The sequence below is a fragment of the Daphnia carinata genome, chromosome 1 (genome assembly GCF_022539665.2).
Source record: "Daphnia carinata strain CSIRO-1 chromosome 1, CSIRO_AGI_Dcar_HiC_V3, whole genome shotgun sequence".
Classification (NCBI taxonomy): Eukaryota; Metazoa; Arthropoda; class Branchiopoda; order Diplostraca; family Daphniidae; genus Daphnia; species Daphnia carinata.
Window position 1 is genome coordinate 10,774,460 of NC_081331.1, and position 19,479 is coordinate 10,793,938.

The 19,479-nt window shown below is 42.5% G+C and overlaps 2 protein-coding genes across 3 annotated transcripts; one reads left to right on the top strand and one right to left on the bottom strand.

The window, feature by feature from the left end:
* Positions 1-3,772: 3,772 nt before the first annotated feature.
* Positions 3,773-7,203, bottom strand: LOC130696682 (protein dissatisfaction-like). 2 transcript variants are annotated; one of them, XM_057519787.2, is made up of 9 exons: positions 6,911-7,203; positions 6,721-6,801; positions 6,374-6,535; positions 5,153-5,799; positions 4,931-5,080; positions 4,595-4,861; positions 4,389-4,470; positions 4,195-4,279; positions 3,773-4,119 (listed from the first exon to the last, which is right to left on the bottom strand). In XM_057519787.2, the coding sequence occupies exons 1-9, from the start codon at positions 7,008-7,010 to the stop codon at positions 3,930-3,932; spliced, it is 1,764 nt and encodes a 587-aa protein (XP_057375770.1). In that variant the 5' UTR covers positions 7,011-7,203; the 3' UTR covers positions 3,773-3,929. The 2 variants fall into 2 exon arrangements, with proteins under 2 accessions (XP_057375770.1, XP_057375768.1); XM_057519785.2 differs by having other exon boundaries at positions 5,153-5,802; positions 6,911-7,202.
* Positions 7,204-16,988: 9,785 nt separating this feature from the next.
* Positions 16,989-19,129, top strand: LOC130696713 (tektin-1-like). Its single transcript, XM_057519808.2, has 8 exons — positions 16,989-17,202; positions 17,284-17,388; positions 17,453-17,597; positions 17,732-18,020; positions 18,097-18,219; positions 18,290-18,649; positions 18,721-18,802; positions 18,886-19,129. Exons 1-8 carry the CDS (start codon positions 17,128-17,130, stop codon positions 19,024-19,026), a joined length of 1,320 nt encoding a protein of 439 aa, XP_057375791.1. The 5' UTR covers positions 16,989-17,127; the 3' UTR covers positions 19,027-19,129.
* Positions 19,130-19,479: the final 350 nt, after the last annotated feature.

Below are 19,479 nucleotides of genomic sequence, written 5' to 3' on the forward strand. Positions count from 1 at the left end.
GAAAAGTTGTCTGGACGCTGATTGTGCAGCATATAGGCGACCAATCGTTTGATATATGTATACAGTTGACACACACGCACAAACACACACAACTTTTTTTCGGATGAGAAAATAAGTCGTCGGACTGCTAGGATAGAGAAACGAAAAAACTAGTTTTTTTTTCTTCTTTATACTCTTTCACGGAATCTGTGTGTGGTATTAGCAACTGTCGTTCGAACTATCGTTTCGTTCAGCTAGAAAAAAAATGTCGTTAAAAATTAAAAAATAAAACTTAAAAAAATGATTTGAAAGTATCGGCTATAAAGCACTGCGTCCTGTGCGAGATCAAGTTGTTGTTATTGTTTTATCATTAATACATTTAAATACACGAGTTTTGATTCGGGGGATATATATTCTTAGATGGACTTTTCCCTGACAGCTAAGACTCTTACTTCAAGTCAATCCCATGGAAGCGTGGGAAAGTCCGGAGTCATCCGCCAGATGAAACGCTCAAAATAGAGGAAGCTTTGACAGTCATCGCATCTCTTCTCCATCAGCGGAAGATTGTGAGGAAAAGCATGTCAGGGAAATCAAGGAAGTTTTTCTTGTTATTCGCTTATCATCTATCGCCATCAATCTGAGTTACGTCACATAATAAGGCCTTCCAGCAATCCGCATTGTAGGCGACATCCCAGCGGCTGTAGATTCCATAAGCAACAACAACAACAAAGTTGATGCACTGTTACAGGTTACGTATATGCACGTCTACAGTTTTTCTTTTGTTTCTTGCTGTATGCACTGGCCGGTCTAGTAAACAACTAGTCGATAAAGTTTGATGAAGCGTTACAGATCCGCTCTTCCGGATTTTCTCTTCTGGTCAAGAAAAAGTTACCAACAGCTCTCGCCGTTTTCTTCACGTGCGCCTTCCCTCTCGTCGTCACTTTCGAATTGATTTACATCGCACACGCGTGTACGCGTTGCTGTTTATTGCGAATGTACCCACCGCCACGTCACGGAGAAATCACCACAGCCAAAGTAAAATTTAAAAAAAAAACGAAAATTAAAGACGGAAGAGCCGCACCGCATGCCACCGTGCGGTTTTCCCGCTGCAGGTTGTTCGTCGATATTCGTTATTATAGATTACAAAAGAAAGATCCCGCATATGTATTGTGAGCACAAGAGGTGGGTTAAGTATGTAGGCATAGATTTTTTGTGAATTGAGTAGAGAGAAGTAACCTGAAATCTTGATGGTGGCTTGGTGCTGTTGGCATGTTACGCGCCTGGAACTCCTTACAGAAAGGGCTTCCATCAACATCAGCATGTGATGAAGCTGTCCTCTATTATGAGGATGGCACACAAAGAGAAGAATGGCTCCTGCAGTTGATGTGTTTAGCTGACCGAAAAACATATACATATCATTTGATTGTATGGTACTGTACACCCCCAAAGGCACTGGGATAGTACTCTCGGCGGTACACTTGAAGGATTTTCTCGAGAGCCACACGAGTCTTTTAAAAAAATAAAAATAAAGTTATGGGGTATAACTCTTCCGTATGTGGGTCGAATCATCACCAGCTTGTGCCATTACCCGCCCCTTTCCCAGATCCGGGTAGCGAAGAGGGAGAAGAAAATTTTCTTCTTGGTGCCCATCGTTCGTATTAAAAAATTTGAATTGTTTTCTATATGTAGAGATGTAGATCAAATGATCTGCTGATAGAACAGCTGCAATACGTAATAAACAAAAAGAATTTTTGCTTTTTTTTGGATTTGAAGTTTAAATGATTATTCGAAATGCCCGCGCTCTTTCTCGATTTCTCCGCTCCCATCTGTGCTTGTTTATGAACAAATACCTTTTGCGATATGTACAAGATCTTAATCTTCTCAATAATAAAATAGGGGGGATGGGGATCAAAATTGCATCGAATGATATTGCCAGTAGAAAAGAAAAGCAAAATTGGTACCGGATGATGACTAAAAGATTGAGTCTAAAAAGAGAGAGACAAGAGAATAGACGGATGCTTGTACGTGTGTGTGGGTGTGTTATTCGGAATGGTCCATCATGCACATCAAGCATAGCGAGTTGAGCATGTTAAGTGCTGCCGCGCCGCTATTATACGAATTCAAAGTGCGAGCATCTGTTGTTTTTGTTTTCTTTCTGCTTCTTTTTGCTTGACGCTTCAGGCGTGTTATTTACCATTTCGCTGTTTCTTTCGTTCATCTTTCACAAGAAAAAAAAAGCAACGTTCGTTTCATTGATTTCTTGTTTTAGTACCGCGACCTTCTTTTTTTTTTTTGTCTCTTCGTTTTCTAGGAAACCGAGGATGGATAATGTTGATTAAAAGTATAGCGATGCGTGTATATATATTTCAAGCGCGTCCTAGATTGGAATCACTCTAATATATAACACAAGAGGAGGGCGGTTTGTGCGGTTTTTCTTTTTCCAGTTGATGGTCGAGTCATCGTCAATCGTCGTCACGCCCGGCTTCACCTTCATTTTCTCCTGGCTGGCTTCGTTTTTCTAGCTTTAGCAATCAAGAATACCTAACGCAGCTTCGGTCTACTATGCATGGCTCTCTTATTCTCATTAGCCGTTCTTTTTTTTTTTTTTCTCATTACGTTGTTCTACTGACTCTAAACATCCAACACAAGTCTGTAAGAATGTTGTTTATTGTTAATCCGTGCTGCAATTCATTTTCTATTTCGTTGCTTTTTTGGGGTGGCTGTTCAAACTCAATAAGCCAAGAAAAATCAACAGTGGATCATCAGAACCAAAAGAAAAAAGCGAAGACATTTTGTTCTTATTGGGTCGTTATGTTGCAAGCGTATAGAAAGTCGATAAGACTACGTGATGTCCCTCCTCATCGTCACCCGTTGATTTTCGAAGAGGACATGTTACACACGGTTTTATCTGTCATCATCGTTACCAATATCTTAGCTGTGTGTAATCGTTGCGGTAATAACTTTCTCTCTATCTGTACGCGGCTCTAGATCGGTGAAGGTAATTACCACGACGTTAACCATAGAGCCAATCATCGATGTGAACGGGCTCGTTTTCTTTAGCCTCGTTTGCAATTTCGAAATGGGATCTACAGCACCTCTACAATTTCACTCTTTAGACAGTGCATCTAACAAATTCAATGAAATGGAACGAATTACAACGCAGTGGCTGTTAATGTTAAAAGAATTTCATGTTATGGCTTCTGAATGTTATAACAAGAAGCCACGGAGCGGAGGTTATTACCGTGTAATTGGCTGACCGATCGGCTACGTATAGATCAAGATTGACCTGTTCGCCCTTCTTTTTTCTTCTTTCTATCTCTAAAGCAAGCGTGGTAATGCTGACCATGTCTTTGCGGTCAATTAGAGACTATAGGTCCGGAGCCAGGCCATGGGCCATAAAGAGTCAACCGACTTATACACAACAAAAGCTCCATCACTATACGTCAATTCTTTTCCTTCGTTTCTCTTTTTTTCTTTTTAAACAGCACCAGTATTGCACGACGCTCATACAACAGAAGTATATATGAGGATCCAGCATTTTATGGTAGGGAAGAATTATTACCATTACGTTCGAAAGAAAGAGGCCCTTACTTTGGCCATCGTAACTAACTATAGGCGTTTTCTTTTCGATCGATCTTCACAGAGGCCACAATTCTGTAGGCCTGGAAGGCGGCCATATCGAACGGTTTAAAAAAGAAGGTCGTTTTAGAGAAGAACGACGATGGTGTATGTAGCACGTAAAGAATTAAATCTAAAAATAAAAAAAAAAATTAACACAACAGAGACACCGGTATTTGCTTACACGCGAGAGGAGGGGGCACACCCACATACAACAATTTAAAAGTATAAATAACGCAAGTGATACCGTTTGTAATGATGATGTTTACGTTATAACTATAGACTAGATGATGTCATATTGCGTTATGGTGTTTAGTTTGGAAACATATATGTTATTTTCCACTGTTGTTGTTGTTGAGGCCGTGCTGGTCACCCGAGTAGATGTCATCGAGTACGCGGTTAATGGCCACTTCTCCCAGTGTATCCTTGAAGAAGAGCAACTCGACAGTGGACGAACGGACTAGACGTAGACAAGGTAGCAGAAGTAACAACCGTCCAAATCGTGTCAACTGTTTTGGATACCTGAAAAAAAAAAAAATTCCAGTTAGAAATCATAAATAACAAGAAGTAGTTAAAACCAAAGCTTGTGAAATGTACCGATGACGGACGTAGTCGGCCAAGATGCACTGGGCTTGATCTTGCATCAGTTCGACTGGTCGGACCTCAGACAATCCTGCCGTTTCTTTTAGAAAAAAAAAAAAAACCCAACGGTGATTATGTATTCTTAGAGAGCTTTTTCAAACTGTAAATAAATAACGAGCAATCGATCAACATCACCGCAATTATATTACCTGGTCTGAATACGGCGATAGCTTTGAGGCAACCGCATTCGCTTCCGTCGGGGGAAAGTTGTCTGTATCTGGTCATCAATTCCTATATTTTGTGATAGCACACAAATACGAAAATTGGATCAATATTCCATGAGAAAGTTGTTGTTGGCGGTTTCAAAAAAAAAAAAAAAGAGTCGCAAAACCCAAATAGAAATAGATCTATGTACGTGAATGGTTTTGATTTCCGTCGCCAGTAGGAGATCGTCGGCTTGCATCATCCGCATTCCACCGTGCTGTTGTTGACGACTCATCAGCCGCTGCGTCAAAAGCGCTCCCAAATCCCACGGAGACGACCATTGAGCCAAGTACAATAGGAACAATTCCTTCCACGATTCCTGCAGCAAAAGCTGCTGATCGGCTCGCGACAGAGTCTGAAATGGCGTCAGCCAGCGGACCCAACGCACCGCCATGAACAGCAATCTGGCCGACGTCTCCTGTTGTCATAAAAAATAATTAAATTAAGTGAAACGTGATGTTGTTTGTTTGTTAAGTAACACACTCACTTGGAGCAGCTCGTAAGAGCCCGGTGACGTTGCGCTGTTGCCGAAAGGAAACGAATTTCCTAATGCCATCATGGCCGGATGGAGCATTAAATTAGCCGAATCGAATAAAGGGGGAGTCCGTGCGAAATGACTCGATCCCAGCATCGCATCCTGATTTGAGAAATTTCTTATAATTAGAATCGAATTGAATTTTTAAATAGTGAATAGAAATTCAATGTTTACAGCGTTAATGTGATTCTTGGCAACGTCCGGCAAATGAAGCGTCGGCCACAGATGAAGAGCCGGTAAATGCTGGACAGCCGCGTTGAGGAGGAACGAACTGGGCAAAGAAGAAGGTGGAACGTGGCAACTGCTGGATAAGATTCCAACGTCGGTGGAAGGATTTCCTTTAAGCGTCGAAGATGGCGGAGGAGGCGGATGCAACTGGAGCAAAGGTAAGTGATGGTGATGTAATGAATACGATGAAGTCGGGGCGAACGAAGTTGAAATGATGGACGACGTCGTGCTTGAAGATGATGATAGATTCATAGCTGGAGGCGGAGGAGGAGGAGGAGGAGGTGTACAAGAGGAAGAAGAAGGTGAACAGCAACCGGGTGTAGGAGACGACATGATGTCCACGTTAGGATTATTGCGATGGGCAGACAACAGTTTGATTGGGTTGCTGCTGGTCGTGCTGGTCACCATCGATGATGAAGAAGAAGCTGTTATTTGATGCTGTTGTTGAATGTTGTTGTTGTTGCTGGACATGGGCAAGCAACTGGATGCTGATATGGGCACCACCCCGCCAAAGGGGTGGTGAACGTTCGAACGTTCGGCGGCCATGAGCGAATCTTTCAAACGCGGCTTGCGAGGTCCCCGTTCGTGTTGAACTGCTACATTACAAATAAAATCGTTAATGTAATAATGTGGGGCAAACGTTAGCATTAGCATACAAATGAATCAGTCCTTGTTTATTTTATTGCTTTAACGGATGTGGTTCATGGAACGATTCCCTAAAGCAAAATCCTCGATGAATTTTGTGACACACTTTTTTTTTTTGGCGCATATTTATAAATCAGTTTGTCGGTTTGTGGTCGATCTACTTCCATCATGTTTTCCAAGTAAACGTGCGTGTATTACTGCTATTACCTTTTCTCCGTGTTTTATGCTTCTCTCTTGTTTTTCAGAGCTAAAATTCAAATGACGAGTAAAGCTGTGATTTTCAGTTGGCTGCCTTTTTAGGCTTTTGTGATACATATGGCCAACTGTTACATAATTTGTTGGGTCGTTCACCGCTAGATGGTCTATGCTATACGGTTGCGAGCTCACGCGCATTCACGCGAGAGAAATTGAACGCAAGGCGGGGAATTTAAATGACAAACTCGTGATACGCGTTCGGCATTGGAATTGAATCATCGATACATTTAACTAGAAGATATTAATCAACAAATAAACCCACGTTACCATCTTTGTTCATGTTGGCGGCGAAGCATTTGTGGAGACGGCAAGCGCGGCATTGATTGCGGTGCGTCTTGTCCACTGGGCAGCAGTTTTTCAAATCGCCCTGGGCCTTGCACGTATAGACGCTTGCGCGATGAATACTCCGCTTAAAAAATCCCGAACAACCTTTTTTCGATCATCCAATAACCAAATTATTAACACAACATAATTTCAAATAACCTTCTACCTTATTCAAGGTATAGCATTTAAAGAAATTATTGTTCAAAATTCCGTAAAAATCATGCAGATTAAATAGGTCTAATAATTTAATCAAAAATAGAAGACAAAACATTGATTATAAAGAAACTTACCATCGCAGCTGAAGATACCGTAATGTTTGCCCGAACTTCGATCGCCGCAAACTTTACACGGAATATCCAGTAATCTATCACCTGAGTTAGAGCAATACCATTTGAAAATTGATGTATACAATATTCTTTTTAACTGGAAATAAAATTCTCAATTCTAATCAACACCCATCGCATGAATTAACATATTTACCTGTTCGACGCGGTTTGTCCGGTAATGATCTAACGCTGTTAATCATTGTGGATCCAGCGCTACCGACCCCGACGGACTTCATCATGACCAAGTCTTCCATGTTTCAACCGTGTAAAAGAACAACAACTGAGGGGTGTTGATGACTTTGACTATATGAAAAGCGAGCAAGTGATGTAGGGTAAAAGGTCAGATCGGTTGGGTGGTTGACCGAAGAGTGCCAGCTCTTTGTCGTTGTGGCGTCGAATATCAAGAGAGTCAGCATCACCAGAGCCAATAGGGGGACACACACACACATCAGGAACCGCGTCATCCACACCGTGTCGGCGCGAAGGATAGCTCTTGTTTCCTCCGCAACTCGCATCAGGATCCCCCTCGAAGGGGGGGGGGGGGGGCGATATACAGCAGAGAGAAAAGAGAAGAGCTGCAAAGTGATGCTGCTCTGCTGCTGTGGCCATTTTGTCAGTTAAATGGGTGGAGAAAAGGTCTACGGTGGGTGGGGAGAGAGGCGGGAAAAGTTGAAAGTGTGTCTGTGTGTAATATAGTGTATCATGTTGCGACCCTCCCATTCCCGGTGAATCCTGGTGGCACACAGACATTTGCTCTTGTTGGTCGTCGGCTGTGGGAACGATCCCAGGTGCGTCGGCCGGGAGCGAAAAGCAGCTAAAGGAGCCAGCCAACAGCACATCTTAGTCGCTTTAGCTGCATCACATAGACAACTCGATATTATATAGCCTACGTGTATCTATCTCGCATGTGTGTATATACGTCTGAGTGTGTATGTAAAAAATGACTCCCCCAGCAGCTTTTCTTCTACCACTATCCAATGGATGTAGCGTACAAGAGAAAAAGTATTTGATCCCCTTTAGATCGCTTAAAAGTTAGTTGTTGCTTTCTATTTTCTTCACAAGCTGTTGTGTCCGTGTTCACTCCGTTTCGCTGCTAGCCATTTGATGGATGTAGTGGACGCCATGGGCCACAAATTCCATTACACCCCCAACGTACGGCGAAAAATAAAAATAGTTTGAGTTTGAATCAAACGCTTAGCAAAATCCGATTGAAATAGTTCAGATATTTTTAAATTAAAAAATCACAGAGTTGTTATTGTTTGAAAGCAAACGGGTGTCTTTATTTAATGGTTGCGGTGTTGCAAAGATTCTATTGAAGGACGGGATTGAGTCAACAAGAGTACAAAGGCCGTAGTAAGTAGTTAAGTGATGGCACGTGGCATCGCATAACACTTATACGCACACGTCAGTTGAGAAAAGGATTTGCGGTGGCCACCACCCTCTTTACATTTGAACAACCCCACCTCTTTAAAAAGAGATGCAAGAGCTGCCGGTGGTACAGGGTGAATCCCTTTTTAAGAAAATCGTCACAGAGAGAATCCTTCAAATGTTGGAAACCAAATAGCGTAAAGTAGGGCCTACCGTTGCATCCATAGCGCACAGGCCAACCAGAGGTCTTATATTGCACGCGTTACAAATATGTACGGTAGATGGATAGAAAATGCATAGCCGATGGATCGACTTGTCGGCACGTAGCCAAACACTTTGACACCACCGGGCTTGTGTCGATATGCTTGTGCATACATATGCTCTTATGTGCAAAGAAAAAGAAGAATATAACCAGCAGTTATTTACATTCGATTAGAGAATGAAAAGGAAAGAAAAGAAATCAAAAGAGTGTTTTTCTTTCCGGCATCCGATGGATGTAAAGAAACTTATGGATAAAACCGATGCTCCGATTTTTTCTGGATAAATATTCGGCTGCCTCATTGATAATCACTTAAAAGATATGTTTGAGTCAATAGGGCATTACGATGCTTGCCTGAAGTGATATTCAAATCGGACCCATTCGGGAAAACAGCCATCCAGTGATTTAACCGGAAGCGTTCTGTTGCTCCAAGCAACAACAGCTTTTTATTCAATTTTGCATTTTTGGAAAAAAATAAAACTTTCAGTGTGCTTGTAGCTTTCATGTGTAGGCTATGCAAACGTATAATTGATGCTATTTAACGGTATAACGTCAGAGTTGGCAGTGCAAAGTTGGACGAGTTTCTGGCAAATAGCAAAATGAAGAAAGCAAATTAGAAAACTTGTAATTGTTTCGAGTCCATTAGCCCCGAAGTGATGAGAGAGCCACAAGTTGACGATCTGTGACAAAAGCAGCTTGATGATTCCCCCTCGTTTTAAAAAACCCTCGTGGCCAATCCCACCGACGCTCGCCTTCTGCAAAGCTGATGGCCTTTTTCCCGGCCACCCGCAGCACTACTTGAATAAGTTTTATATACTCAACTTCACCCCCCTCTCTCTCTCTCTTTCCCTCTATGTATAAACACATTGAAAAACGTATTGTATCTTTTGTTCGACGTCGTATTCCTCAAGTGAGTTCGAGTACACGTTGTTTAATCGACGTTATGATTTCAAACTCGAAGCATATCGTGAATTTGAAAAAAAAAACATTTTTCAAGGATCTGTGAACTGACAAAAGTGTTTGAAACACGAGTTGAAGAGTTCCCATCAACAGGTCGTAGCCCCCCCGTTCTCAGGATCGACGAATGTATTTTGATTTTTGTTCATATCAAAATAATCTAACGTGAAACAAATCGATCAACGTAGATCCACTGTGTACTGATGGCAACAAAGAAGCACGAGGATAAAAGAGAAGCACTGACACCAAAAGAAGGAAAGTTCAAGCGGGGAAAAACGACATGCTTTTGTATCGTCTAAATTTGGTCGTGTATACGTCGAGCCGAAAGACGGTCCAAAATGATAGGTTCTATAGAGACGGGAAAAAATGAAAAGAATCTCCAGCTGACGCAAAGACCACAGCATGTGATCCGAGCCCATCATAGAGCAGTCGGATGGATCATCACCTCCAACAGCATTTTGCACGCAGCTAGTACTAATAGTATAGCCCTGTATAGTTACATTGGCTGGAAGGGCGATGTGAACAAGCGTCAAAGCCAACAGCTGGATCCTTCCATAAAAAAAAGGAAAGGAACTTTCCCCTTCGTCATACGATGGCACGGACCCTTGTAAATGGTATATCCTTATTTTTCTTTTACCTCTTCTTACGTTACTTCCCTCTATAGCTGTTGCTTTCATTTTGTTCAGGTGTTTGTTGCAGCCGCTGGAAGAAGATTGAATTTGTGGGTTCGGCAACAACAAAATGAGGTGTTACACGGCCTTTGTACAAATGATCGCGTGCTTTGACACTATTGTGTGTTACTCAGGAATCGTTCCCTCTTGAATGAGTATGCGGTGGGAGTGTCGATGAACGCACGTCCTTTGTAACACGAACCCGTTAGGTCACGGGAAACAAACGAGAACGAAAAAAATGGCTAGTCACAAACGATTCTTGGAATGCGCACGTGCCGTCTAATAGAAAATGAAGCAAAAGTTATTTAGCGCGTGTATAGTGGAGTTTTTAGCTGTGGCGGTAACGAGTTTTTGAATATGAAAGCAACTGCGGTTCTCTACTTGCTGGCTGTTATATACGTGGGATCAGTCATCTGGCTAATCCCCGTCCTCTTCCATGTCGTACACGTATCATCCTTTGCTGGCTGATGTTAGCCAAAATGATTTGTCAGGTCGTCAGACGGAAAACGGTTGAGACCATCATTTACACATCACTCCCGTTGATGACTTGTATATGCATTTGGAAAATACTCACGTACCTAGAAACGCCGACTCGCCTTTCTAAACGCATTTTGCCTACATTTTGACAACCGACGGATGCATTCGGACTCGTCTATCAGTTTTGACTTGCGGTTTTTGTATTCATATTTAATAACCTTGTCACATCTTTTGATGTATAATGGCCGCTTGATTTCCCGGGGCCAAATAGCCTATTAGTCGAACGAGTAGGGGAGAGAGGTAAGAGACGTAATCATCATCCAGCCGAGCGGAAGAGTTTTCAATTTCAGCTGATGCTGACATGTGTATATACATGGAAAGGGTAGGGTAGGGGGTAGGAGGCCAATCGCCTTACACACATGTGGATGGTGTAAGCCTTTTGGGGGGTTTGCTGAAAGCCGCTGGCTCGTCAAGCGCCCGCGGTCCATGGCCTTTCGATCTGCGTATAAGAGGCACAACAATGAAAATGATGAGGGGGTTTTGCAGATCTCCGTTTTGGAATTACTTCCCCTTCCCCCACAAAAAAGGCGATACACACATCCGTGTGGCAAAGTAAATTATCGAATTTCTGCGCTTCTATGAACAATTCATTTGCATTAGTCTAGTTCGTTGGCCTATTATAACGAACTGAGCAAGTCCTGCAGAGCGAAGAAGAGCTCAAAAGGTGATAATGATATTTCAATGTTAACATGCCTACGACGCCATGAAATCACATTTTGTTTAATTGTGTTATTTTACCTCACAATCTTCAAATGTCTTGTTCGTTGTATAGACACGTCAAACCTTTTCGCCAGTCATGATCTCATCAAGAACATGGTGTGCGATGTAAGTGGACCCGTGTCATATACTTGATGACTTGCTGCAAGGTAATTGATGCTGGCCAGCTAAAAGAATCGTCGTCTATGGCACACACGCAACAAAAAAAGGGAGAAACTACCCAAAGAATTGAGAATGGGGAATAAAAGAGTGGGCTATTTTCTGCTGGCCATGCCGATGTAGTGATGGGAACTGTTGCAGATGTTTAACCTATCCAGGAGCGAAAAGAGCGAATGACGTTGGTTTATACGAAACATCAGACGCGTGGAGTAACGGGCAGAACCGAACGGCTATTCAAAGCGGTCATATAGACGTAGTGCCTTATGTCGATATAAATGGTTTAGTCTGACAGTTTAAACAATTAGTTTAAAAAAATCTTATTTACACATGTTCAACTGATAATACCCAAAGCAGAAACAGAGAGAGAGAGAGAGGGAAATAAAAGAAAAAGAGCATATCACTGATGGCCTTTTGTGTGAGATTAGGGGCAGTAAGTTACGTAGCTTGCTGTCGCTGGACGCAGCGATAGCTTTTGGGAGGAGCTAAAAGGGGATGGCCGGAATTGCAAGAAGGACAATGGGAGCGAGATGCCAACCCCAGTGTATGGTATATACTATCATTGCACACACAGAAGGGAAGAAGAGGTGAGAAGCTGAGCCGGGAGCGCGGATTGGCTCGATAGGAACGTCCACCGCTCCCGCCGAACTCCCGCCCTTCCAGCCTCCGACTCCCGAGAAACGGTGACAGCCAAGAAATCGACCAATCCCGACGCAAGTCGAGCTCTGCACAACATTAAGTCGAGTTTTTTTTTGCATTCACGCGGCCATGCCACAGTTTACACAGTTTTCAAAAGTATTGCACGTTTCGGACAGTCATTTGCCCGTCCTACACTAAATGTTAATGCTGTGATGACAACGAAACTAAATCAAGTTTAAAGCAATTCAGGATGTTTTGTTGGAAGGGTTTGATTCCATACAGGATCTGATTTTTCTCAATGACGATCTATTTAGGTTGTGCAACAAGGATTAGTAGAACATGAACAAGATCCCGAGAAACATCTGGTAGTACGTATTCACGTTATTTGGGGTGTGTCTATCAGCATGCCTATTATATACACACATGAATATTGACGATGTTGTTGCTACATTTGCTCATCCGTTCCCATTGGCTGCCAACTTTTACTAAATGCCTGATGTATAACATTTAGAGCGGCGTAGAAACTTTGAGTATTAAGGCTTTACACACTGGCCCAACGTCAACTCGTGCCGTGTTTTATCAACCTATTAAAGTATTAGACATGTGTTTAACCAATATCATTGCTGCATTTTTCACGGCGTCAGCCATCCAATTCTGAAGGACCGAAGATGGGATGAAATCGAGTTCTCGATTAAAAGACAAACCATTATCTACAAAAGCATATACATGTCTAGAAGATACTGAACCATCATTTGATCCTTTCGTCTACGTCTTAGAGCCTTGCCACACATTCCTCATCTCCTATACTACACACACCTCTTTATTTCCCTTAACTGCATACCTTCCGCCTAGCAAATCGTTCAGCCCCATTATACATGTATACGCTGTTTGATCTCGCGACCGCACCCTACATATATCAGCATCCATTGTGTGCCGTTCAACCCATCAAGAGGCTTATATAGTACAAACGGGATGACGTGTATTTTTTTACACGACTTGCGCCGTGTTCCCAGTGTGTAATCCTCGGTGTGACACTACTCGACGCTTATCGCGGTCGAGTTGTCCTCTATACATTTTTGGCCAGCTAGAAACATCATCGTACAACTTTCATTTGGGCGACTGGGCTTGTAAGAAATAAAAAAAAGTAGAGCAGGCCTCGTATATATGTAATGCGTACATTTTTTGTCTCTTTTTCGCCTTTTCACTTTGGGCGATCCGGTTGACGGCGGAGGGAGGTCGCCACTCTTTTCTCCCTGCCGTTTGCGATGGCCGCGTGGGAAAATGGTCACCTGTCTGGCGATCTCTGGCCCCGCTGATGGCGCTCGTCGCTTCTCAATAGGCCATCACTATAAAGCTGTCTCCTCTTTTTTTTTTCCCGCTGTCTTTGTCGCGCGAGTGGAATAGGCAATCTTCTGGCACACGCAGAAAAAATGACAGCGTAATATCGTGGACGATGTTCAACACATCAAGAGAACGTATTACAGGAGCAGCAGAGGAACTCCCAAGAATCAGTTTGTCCAGCTAGTTCCCCGTTTTGATGGTCATGACATGTTTGGTATACAGAAACAGAAGCTTAAAGGCCATTTGTATAGGCAACAACTACAATACTGGGCTCAGACCTATACCAATGCCCTAAATAGTTGATTTAATGCGTCCCCCTGTATGACGACGCTTGCGATGTCATCTATTCAATAATTTGTTGTCAAATGATCGCTTAAATGCTTAGTGCGCAGAATGCGCGATTTAACCTCATTCGTATCATGTAAATAGATTAAAGTAACTAATAGCCTGATGAACAGTGTTCAGCTTTTGTCGTTCGTTACTTGTGACCTAAACTGGTATTGGCCGTCTGGAATCTTGGTGCACGTGGTATACCTGTGATTCTGCTAATATTAAATATTTGCGACGCTACAACTTAAACAGAACGAAACTTGCCGTGTGTTAGTTTTCGCAAAAACTGGATATTATTGAACCTTGTCATTTAATATAACAGCCAACGTAAATCTATGATATCTCTACAACTTCAGCAAAGTTACTCACACAGACAACGCAAAAGTAATTGTTTTCGTGTAATCAACTGAAATAGAAATTAAACATATTGCATACAAAATCATGCACAGTGGTTATTCATAATTTTAACCTAATTTCGAAAGGAAACGAGGCAACGTTTTCAGAATAAAGGCTCGGCACAAAATTGGCTATCTCCACCGGTATCGATTTTCTTAACCGAAATCTCACACACCATTGTGAGATGTACTATTCGATAACATTCAGCTAACTTGAACAGCTCTTTATTGTCTAGCATTGGAGTAATCGGCTCGCCTGTGTAGAGGAAATAAACAAACTGTCCAACACTTGATGCATTCATGTCATCGATTACGATCCACAAACTTGTTTTCGTGGCTGTTGTTCCGTAAATTCGGCTGTAAATATTTGCCAACAAAAATGAGATAATTTTGATGCTAAAGCACTGTGAAAGAAACAGAAGTGTGACGTTTAGACTGTGACCGTTTAACCGATCCTGATAATCAAGCAAATGTTTTAAAATTTTATTAAATTTTATGAGACATATCATAAGACACATGATGGGGAATTAGAATGAATCATCAAATTGCACAAAGCAAACCAAAGTTGAAAAGAAAACAATCCCATAGCGTCACGTGTTTCGGCTAAGGGGAGTGGTGCGCATTTTAAGATTCAAAATCTTCAAGGTGAATCGACAGGATTGTTTTTCACCCGAAAACTGCTAGCGTACCCTTCCTGCTCTATGTACCCCGCAGCTAAATTATCGAAACATCCACCGCATTGTCCAAAAAACTCTGAAAAAATGCTTACCTTTCCCTTTCTTTTAGTCGAAAAAAAAACAATCATGAATTTACATATTACTTTTTCAAGGATGCCTGTAACGGAGGGAAGGGTGACAATCGTTGCTTTTGTTTTAGTCTAGAAAAAAAGAGAACAACTTGTAATAAGGTACGAATCGGGGGCAATGACATGCAAATTTACTGCCACCCCTCAAGAACGCGCCATTTTACCAAAGGCGCTTGAAAACGCCAAGGACACAATCATTTTGAATTCATTTTGCGGGAAAATATTTCGCAATTATTACAGTTTATTCTGATTGAATTCTGTCATCTCTATTATTCAGCTAAAGTATAGATTTTACTGACAGTTTGTTTCATACCGTTTTAGCAAGTCCAACGGTAGACAATCACCATTGACAGTCCAGGTGGAAAACTACGTAGCAACACCTTCTTACGAGCCCTGTAAAATACCCGCAGAGTACAGGTAGAAGAAAAGGCTTGGCATGCAGACTAGTACACAATCATCCTTTTCCATAATAGATGCGTTCAGCTCCGTTTTCGCAGAGCTGAGCACGTTTACGATCGATATTTTAAACTGTCGTCTACCTTGTTACGTAGCTGGCCAAGTCCAGCAGTCGTGCTATCTTCACATTATCAAGTCTGCACCATCTACGATATGTGGCAATACAATTTGTGTGTTGCCTGTTTAAGAATTAGAGCCTCTTTTATTTTCACAATGCGGTGGCACTGCATAAACTAACATGCTGTGTAAAAGCGGGCTTAACATGATGTGGCACGCCTGGTCATAGCTTCAATCCACGAATTCTAGATAACACGCTATTGTACAGAAATTCTTGACATTCATAATAGTTCTTGGTAGCACATCATGATATCTTACGACTTAACGCACGGTCTTTGCCCGTGCATGAACGGACCCTTTTTTTACGTCATGGACTAAATTAAACTGCTTCACTACTGAATCTGACGTAAGTTGACTACCCACATTTTATGACACAATCTATCCATGTAAATCATAACTAGAATGCACATATATATATTCTGCTGAAATCGCTATGACCTACTTCTGAGCACGTATTCAACTACACAAGCGCTGAAATCGATCCGGAACGTCTGCGATTTATTTTAGTGCTGGAACAATGAGATCATCAAAAATCCAGAAATAGAAAACAAAACATGCATAGAGCGAAAGCCAAACTGTACGTAGGGTCAAGCAGTTTGATCGATTTCAATTCCATTATTAAAGCAACGCTTGAGCTCATCGTGATTCTACCATTGAAAATGAGCGGTCTCTGCTTGTCCACGTACTATGCGGTCGATCGAGCGGCCATTATGTCCCTAGCAGAAAGTAACCTGCTAATGGACTCATGATTTATGCACAGCAAAACGTGAGGTCGTTAGATTGCAGTAGATCGAGCTGATGGGGTCACCGCTGTGAGCCATCATCTTGCTGGAAACAAGAACTTTCTGGAAGAACTTGTGAGACTCGTGGCAATGCGCGTACAAAATAGGGCCACTGCTGATGGATTCGTCAAAACGATGGCGTGACTCACGCTGCGAATCTGATGAAAAACGAACCAGTCATATGGTACTACACGTTCGTGATGCTTTATATTGCTCTTTTGTTTTTATTTCTCTCGTTCCATTCAAGTTGGTTGGTCCTTTGCTTGCCTCTACGCTCTTTTGTTTTGTTTCCTTTTTGTTATTTATTCGGCTGGCTTGATGTGACTAGCCCAGGTCTGCTGTCTTTATTTGCGTGAGCTGATGGATGATGGACCCTACACGCAATAACGACACTGTATAGTACAGGCCTATAGGGCAATGTAACTACGTGTACGTCGTCTTCTATAAGAGGTAGGTTGAACAAAATAACAACGGAAGGCTTTATATAGGGGCCAATTTTTCGTGTGGGAATCCATCCGTAGCGAAGCGGGTCTTCAACTTCCCTTTTTTTCCGCCCTTTCAGTTTTCATTTTCCAGCATATGGTTGCCAATGCTGCAAGCATTTGGGTTGCCATGACGCTGCTGTATCAATTAGCATGACAAAACACACGGTTCCATATAGCTGTTATAGGAGGGGGGTTATCGTTCGGACTTCTTCGATGCCCGACAGCTCGAAATCTACGTCAGTTAGCCGTTTGCGTTTGCCCAGGTAGCGCGGAGTAAAAGAGTTGTCGGGTAGTCTTAAATTTATCATTTGCTGTCGCACAATCGTCGTCAAGATATCGGAGTTTGACGATCGGAAATGGGGACCAGAAGTGTAGGCGGAGAAGGAGCTTATACAACACCTACTGAATGGAAGCTATGGAATCAAACGAAGGTTTAAATAACCCATGCGTTTTACGCAAGGTCTATTATGATAATCGTTTTTGGTTGATTGACATGTTTGGCTTTTTTCCAGTTGAGTCAAAGCCAATTTGAACGGCTGACAGCCGAACGTCTTGACGCCGAAAGCAAAAGGCTTCGTGATGATGTCGGTACCCGCGTTACTTCAAGTCGTCGTGAGGTATGTTTCAACTAAATTATGATAATCTTGTATTTCACTGTGTTAACCAGTAAACAAACGACAGGTGAGTCAGCAATTCTCGACGAGGATTAGAGATTTGCAGTACTGGTCTACCAACTTGGAATCCAAGACGGCAGAAGTTGGCTCAGAGATAGACGCTCTGTTGCAATGCCAATCGCAATTGCAACGAATGCATCACGCCTGCGGAGGTCCGTCCTTGTTTCTATAATAGCTAATTTAGCTTCTATCCTAAGTACAGCACTATCTAATAAATAATAATAAAACCTGACAATTTATTGATTAAACTGCGTATATGAGCGCTATCTATTTGTTATACACGCAGACCCGATCGCTGTTGTTGAACAATGTCTGCAATTGCGGGAACGCCGTTCTCATGTTGATCGATGTCTTGATGAAGTTCAAAGTTCTCTGCACGATGAGCTGCGTACTTTACGCCAAGGGGAGATGGTGCTTGGAAGGACGGTCATTGAAGCGAACGAACAGCTCAGACTCTTGCGAAGCGCTAAATTTCAGTTGGACCGTGACCTAGCCGACAAATCCAAAGCCAGCGAGATTGATTCAACAACTGCCGGATTGGCCGACTCTGTTGTGGGCGACGGCCGTACTCCACGGCATGACATTTTAAACAGACAAGAATGTAAAGGAAAAATTGACTTTATAAAAATTTAATTTCCCTTATTTTCATAGATTGCTATCGGATCTCGTCCATTCGAGCCAAGTAAACGCAACGGTCCATTTCCCTTGGAGCACTCCCGGTGCGGATTTGGGTGGAAACGATCGTAATGCCGGAGCCATAACCAAAGCCAACAGGTTCGTACATTTTTTTATTTTTGAAGTGAATTTTTTTTGCTAATTAATTTTTTTCTTCATTGGCCAACAGGCAAACAACTCCGACTGAATGGCAAAGTTTTACAGAGAGAAACGTACAAGAAGCGTCCGAACAAGTACATCGCTCCTTACAGTTGCGAGTCACGTCAATGGCTGTTATGCAGGATATCATCCGTGACACGCGCTCTCACGCCAATCAGGTGGACCAGCTATTCCATGACGTCATCGACCGGACGAGGAAAGCGTTGGGAGCCCTGAAATCGGAGCACAACGCCGTCTGCCAGCAAATCCAAGACACGGAAGAGACGGCCTCCGGACTGCGCGCCGCCATCGGCGCTCAAGACGCTCCGCTCGGCAGCGCCATCCAACAGCTGGCCCGGAGAACTGCCCGTCCCAACGTCGAATTCTGTCGGTAAGTCCATGCGTGACGTATTACAGAACGCTGTCCGCATTACTGATCATTTGTTCTGTTTATAATAACAGCGACGGCGTCCAGGATTGCCTGGAAACTCGGGTGGACGTAGTCAGGACTTCGTTACGTCAACTCCAGGAAAAACTTAGTCAGGTGAGTGATGTTTAACATGATTTTGGAATTTAACGACTTCTGACTTTCTTTTTGGATGTTTGTCGCATGAAAACCAATCAAAGGCTGAGGCGTCACTACGTCGGCTACGTCAATCCAAATTCGACCTGGAGCAGGAGATCGCCGTGAAGGAGGCGACGCTAAGGATTGACGCAGATCATTGCATGAATGCGTTGCGCAGAAATATGGTCCTTCCACAACCGTGAAAGGTCAGCTCACCTAAATAGTACGATTCTCAATTTCACACTTGTTGTCGTTTGGCATTATCATCATCAACTCTCACTCAAGAGTAAATCACAAAATAATACACAGCACGAAAACGCTTCAAACACATTTTGTAACAATGTAATAGACAGCTAAACTAATTTAGTTTTACTATCTGAAAGGAGTTCACCGAAAATTGCGAGTAGCACTTTGAAAACATGAAAGTGTTTGACCAAGGAAATGTGCGTAAGATTGATGGTCACGAGTTTAGACACCAGGCAAATGAATAAGTTACAGATCCCCGTTAGTTTGTTTAATCCTAACAAAAAGAAAGAGTTTCCCTTAGCAAACTTTTAAGTGATGGCATCGTCCCGGCTGACTCAGCGTGAAAAATGCTATACAAAACTTGAACGTTTATTGAAAGAGCTTCGCTAAAAATGAACGAACGGGTAACG

What these genes read in the sequence shown, in the direction of transcription:
- LOC130696682 (XM_057519785.2), bottom strand. Translation starts at nt 7,010, where the DNA reads ATGGAAGACTTGGTCATGATGAAGTCCGTCGGGGTCGGTAGCGCTGGA. An exon ending in GCTCTTACGAGCTGCTCCAA is followed by an intron (nt 4,862 to 4,930) that starts GTGAGTGTGTTA and finishes TTATGACAACAG; the next exon opens with GAGACGTCGGCCAGATTGCT. An exon ending in GCCGACTACGTCCGTCATCG is followed by an intron (nt 4,120 to 4,194) that starts GTACATTTCACA and finishes TTTTTTTTTCAG; the next exon opens with GTATCCAAAACAGTTGACAC.
- LOC130696713 (XM_057519808.2), top strand. Translation starts at nt 17,128, where the DNA reads ATGGGGACCAGAAGTGTAGGCGGAGAAGGAGCTTATACAACACCTACT. An exon ending in AGCTATGGAATCAAACGAAG is followed by an intron (nt 17,203 to 17,283) that starts GTTTAAATAACC and finishes GCTTTTTTCCAG; the next exon opens with TTGAGTCAAAGCCAATTTGA. An exon ending in CCCAACGTCGAATTCTGTCG is followed by an intron (nt 18,650 to 18,720) that starts GTAAGTCCATGC and finishes TTATAATAACAG; the next exon opens with CGACGGCGTCCAGGATTGCC.